General features: G+C 44.9%; 1 protein-coding gene across 1 annotated transcript; it reads left to right on the top strand.

The window, feature by feature from the left end:
* The first annotated feature begins 302 nt into the window (after window positions 1-302).
* LOC109743789 (protein FAR1-RELATED SEQUENCE 5-like) lies at window positions 303-3,320 on the top strand. Its single transcript, XM_020302881.1, has 6 exons — window positions 303-310; window positions 422-494; window positions 1,378-1,494; window positions 1,639-1,784; window positions 1,893-3,089; window positions 3,242-3,320. Exons 1-6 carry the CDS (start codon window positions 303-305, stop codon window positions 3,318-3,320), a joined length of 1,620 nt encoding a protein of 539 aa, XP_020158470.1.
* Window positions 3,321-3,586: the final 266 nt, after the last annotated feature.

Genomic DNA, 3,586 nt, shown 5'->3' on the forward strand with positions numbered 1-3,586 from the left:
ACTAGAAACCATTTGTTGTACTCATAGGCCAGAATGGTCTTGTACCACATGTTTTGTATTTTGCTAGGAATTTCTGTATCAAGTTGGTGCCTCATCAGCTAACAGTAATCCTGGGGCTGGTGAGCACAAGGACCATTTTTGGGAAATTGATACCCCGAAAATCCGGTCCTGACAGCGGGCTGGAATAATTGGAGTCAAGAGTCAGATACAAGTTCTTGGCAAATGTCCCAACCAGGAGCATGGTGTGCAACAAACACCTGCGAAGAGGAGCATTCCAAGCAGCAGAGACTCCACTAAGCAGAATGTGCAGGTAACGACGAAAACTTCAAACGCTGGTTTTGAACGTACGTGAAAGTTTTACGTGCTAATTCTTCATAATACTCGCACGTGACTCTAATTATTTTTTGGTTTCAAGACGCAGATGTCCACAAAGGCGTAGAGCGGGTGTTGTGACGGGCCAGCGTTTGAAGGCGGTCATAATGAAGAGGTACAGGGTAACATAATTTCCTTTGATGCAAGCAGAAGGATCATTGGCAACAAAAGTATTGGTGTTCAAGGATTCGGTATGGTTTGCACAAGCAAGAAGTGTCCAATGACAAAATCAAACATAGGAGGAATAAACTTTACCATACAGCAGCACCAGAAAGCAATACAGGTGACAGCAAATACGAATGTGCAACAACATTTAAAGGAAATGTATATTTTTTTGTGAGCAATTTTTTCTTTGTTTTCGTCTGGTATATTTAAATTGTAGTATCTTGCACACGCAGGTGTACGAGCGAGGAAGCAAGTATCGCGGTAGTCCACGGATCGATGAAAACATAAGGCAAGGTCCTTTGAAAGGATCACCTGTGGCGTTCAACATGAGGGGTCCTTCCAAAGGATCTCCGATGGCATTCAGAATCGTCAGCGAAATCACCAATGCACGGAGGTTGTCGCCAAGATTTGCTGGACAAGAGAGGCATGGGAAAACAAAGGTGACGTCGGAACTATGCTTTTTCAATTCAACACACAAACAGTTTTATGGAAGAACAGGTTAAAGTGAAAAATAGGAGGACGGCTGTCCGTCTGGTACGACTGTACGTGCAGTTGTTCTTTTGTATAGGATGTTGTTGTGCCTCTCCGGTTGTATGGTGTAAAAAGAAGCACATGTGTGCCTCTTTGTCTAGATGTGTGTCTAGCATGGTCACATTCGTGATGCTAGGTGTAATGTGAACAGTGCCTCTGGTGTACCGCTTATACTTGGTGAAGAGGCACGGGTCTGGTTTTGGTATACCAGATGAGCCGTGATGAGTCATATAAATCTTTTGTTTAGAAATTTAAAAAAGTGCATATGCTGCTCTGGATATCTAATTATGTTTCGTGTCATGTGTTCAGGATTTGGCGGAGGGGATAACAGATGAGGCAAAGAAATATCAGAGTTCTCCATCCATTTCGAAGGGAACACAACGTTCACAGCAGCATGTAGCGTACAGCGCCAGCACGGATTGCATGGTAGAAGCAGCATAGTCCCTTGGTTGCACGAGTGCCGGAGAAACAGGGAGCAGCATTGCACAATGCGACAGTGGAGAGGCAGACTCATTTATGGATTTGACCGTGCCATGCAGAAATGACGCTGCTGCATGTGAGAAACAACAGAGCAGCAGCAGCTCCGCTGTAAGTGGACCTGTGGCTGGCGATGAAACTGATGTCGTCAGAAGTGAATGCGATCAGACGAACGAAGACACGGTAGACAGAATCATCATGGCGCCGCCGACCATTGTAGAGAAAGAAATGGACGACATGTTCAAAGAAGGCATATACCCAACGATTCAGGAGGTCACCGAAGCGCTCGAACCAGAAGGTGGTATGGTATTCAGATCATTGGATGAGTGCTTTTTCTTTTTCTGCAGATATGCGAGAAGGGTTGGCTTTGCTGCTAAGCGATCAACGAGCAGAAGATCGACATATGATCAGCAGCTTGACAAGCAGGTGTTTCAGTGCACCAAGGAAGGGCAGAATAAAACAACTGAGAGATATGTTAAGGAGAGAAGGAGCAACTGCTTGATCCGGACAAGCTGCCCAGTCCAAATAACAGCCAAGAGGGATACAGATAGGAGGAAATGGTATCTAAAGAACGTGCGCCTAGAGCACAACCACCAACTTCACCCATCCGATTGGATGCTAAAGTTCATGAGATTCTATAAGAAGATGACACCTCAGGAGAAATTCTTTATAAAAGTGCTGCAGAAGACGAGGTTAGAACCAAGGAAGGTTATGCAGATTTTTACTGCCATGGGGGAACTAAGGCGAGAAATTATGTTCGACACGATTGACATAAGCAACATTGCATGCCGGGAGAGGGCTGGAGAGCGCGGCACTGATATCGAAGACACCATGAAACTATTTGCTAATATGCAGAGGCGGAGGCTGGGATTCCACCATGTGGAAGAGACAGAGAACAATGTAGTGCACAGCCTGTTCTGGACAGACTCCTTGTGTAAGATGAATTATGAGCTATATGGAGATTTCGTGTCTTTTGACACGACATTCTCTATGAATATATATGGCTTGCCATTTGCACCAATTATAGGTGTCGACAACCATGGGTCGACCGTCCTGTTTGGACTAGGCCTTTTGAAGGATGAGAAAATAGGGTCATTCAAGTGGCTCCTAAGCACGTTTGTTGAGGCAATGGGAGGTAAAGAGCCGAAATACATAATAATAGACCAGGACCAGGCGATGAAGACTGCAATAAAGGAAGCTCTTCCGAGAACGAGGCACAGGTTCTGCTGGTGGCATATTAGGAAGAACATGAAGGAAAATAACGCAGTAGTGTTTGCGCAACACCCATCGATGTCTGATGATTTATTTCGAATCATCAAAAACTCACTAGATCAAGACGAGTTTGAGCGTACCTGGAAAGCAGCAATTTCTGTGCACAAGGCGGAAGGCAACAAACATGTGAACACGCTATGGGAACTCCGAAATTTTTGGGTGCCGGCCTACTTCAAGGACTGCTTCTATCCTTTCTTGTCAACAACCACTCGCAGTGAGAGCACGAATTCGATGTGGAAGAATTACGTCGACCACGGGGACACTATAAAAAGGTTTGTTCATGCGTATCACATGATTCAAATTTTTTTTGCCTCACCACGCTTGACAAGAAAAGACACCGAACAGAAGAGAAGGCGCCATCACTAGAGATGGGTTTTCCGATTGAAAGACAAGCAAGTCAAGTATACACGAATGAAATTTTCAGGAAATTCCAGCTGGAGCTACGGAACTGGACTTACTTCAAGTGCTCTGACCTGGCAAAGGGGAGGAAGTATTTTTTTTAAAAGATTACTGAGCCTGGAGAAAAAGTGTGGAAACCATATCCGGGCGAGGAATTTGACAGGTCTGAGTTCAGGGTAGATGTGGATGAGCAAAAAGAAATATACAGTTGCAGCTGCAAGAAAATGAGTAGGGATGGCGTTCAGTGCTGCCATGTGCTTAAGGTGATGGACCAAACATGCATGATCGAACAACTTCCAAAATCCTTCATCATCCCCAGATGGACCAGGAATCTATTAGAGAGTCTGAAAGTTCTGTCTACAAGTCAAGG

Source organism: Aegilops tauschii, chromosome 2 (assembly GCF_002575655.3).
Source record: "Aegilops tauschii subsp. strangulata cultivar AL8/78 chromosome 2, Aet v6.0, whole genome shotgun sequence".
Taxonomy (NCBI): Eukaryota; Viridiplantae; Streptophyta; class Magnoliopsida; order Poales; family Poaceae; genus Aegilops; species Aegilops tauschii.

What these genes read in the sequence shown, in the direction of transcription:
- LOC109743789 (XM_020302881.1), top strand. An exon ending in TCATAATGAAGAGGTACAGG is followed by an intron (nt 495 to 1,377) that starts GTAACATAATTT and finishes TCATGTGTTCAG; the next exon opens with GATTTGGCGGAGGGGATAAC. An exon ending in GAGAAAGAAATGGACGACAT is followed by an intron (nt 1,785 to 1,892) that starts GTTCAAAGAAGG and finishes CTTTTTCTGCAG; the next exon opens with ATATGCGAGAAGGGTTGGCT.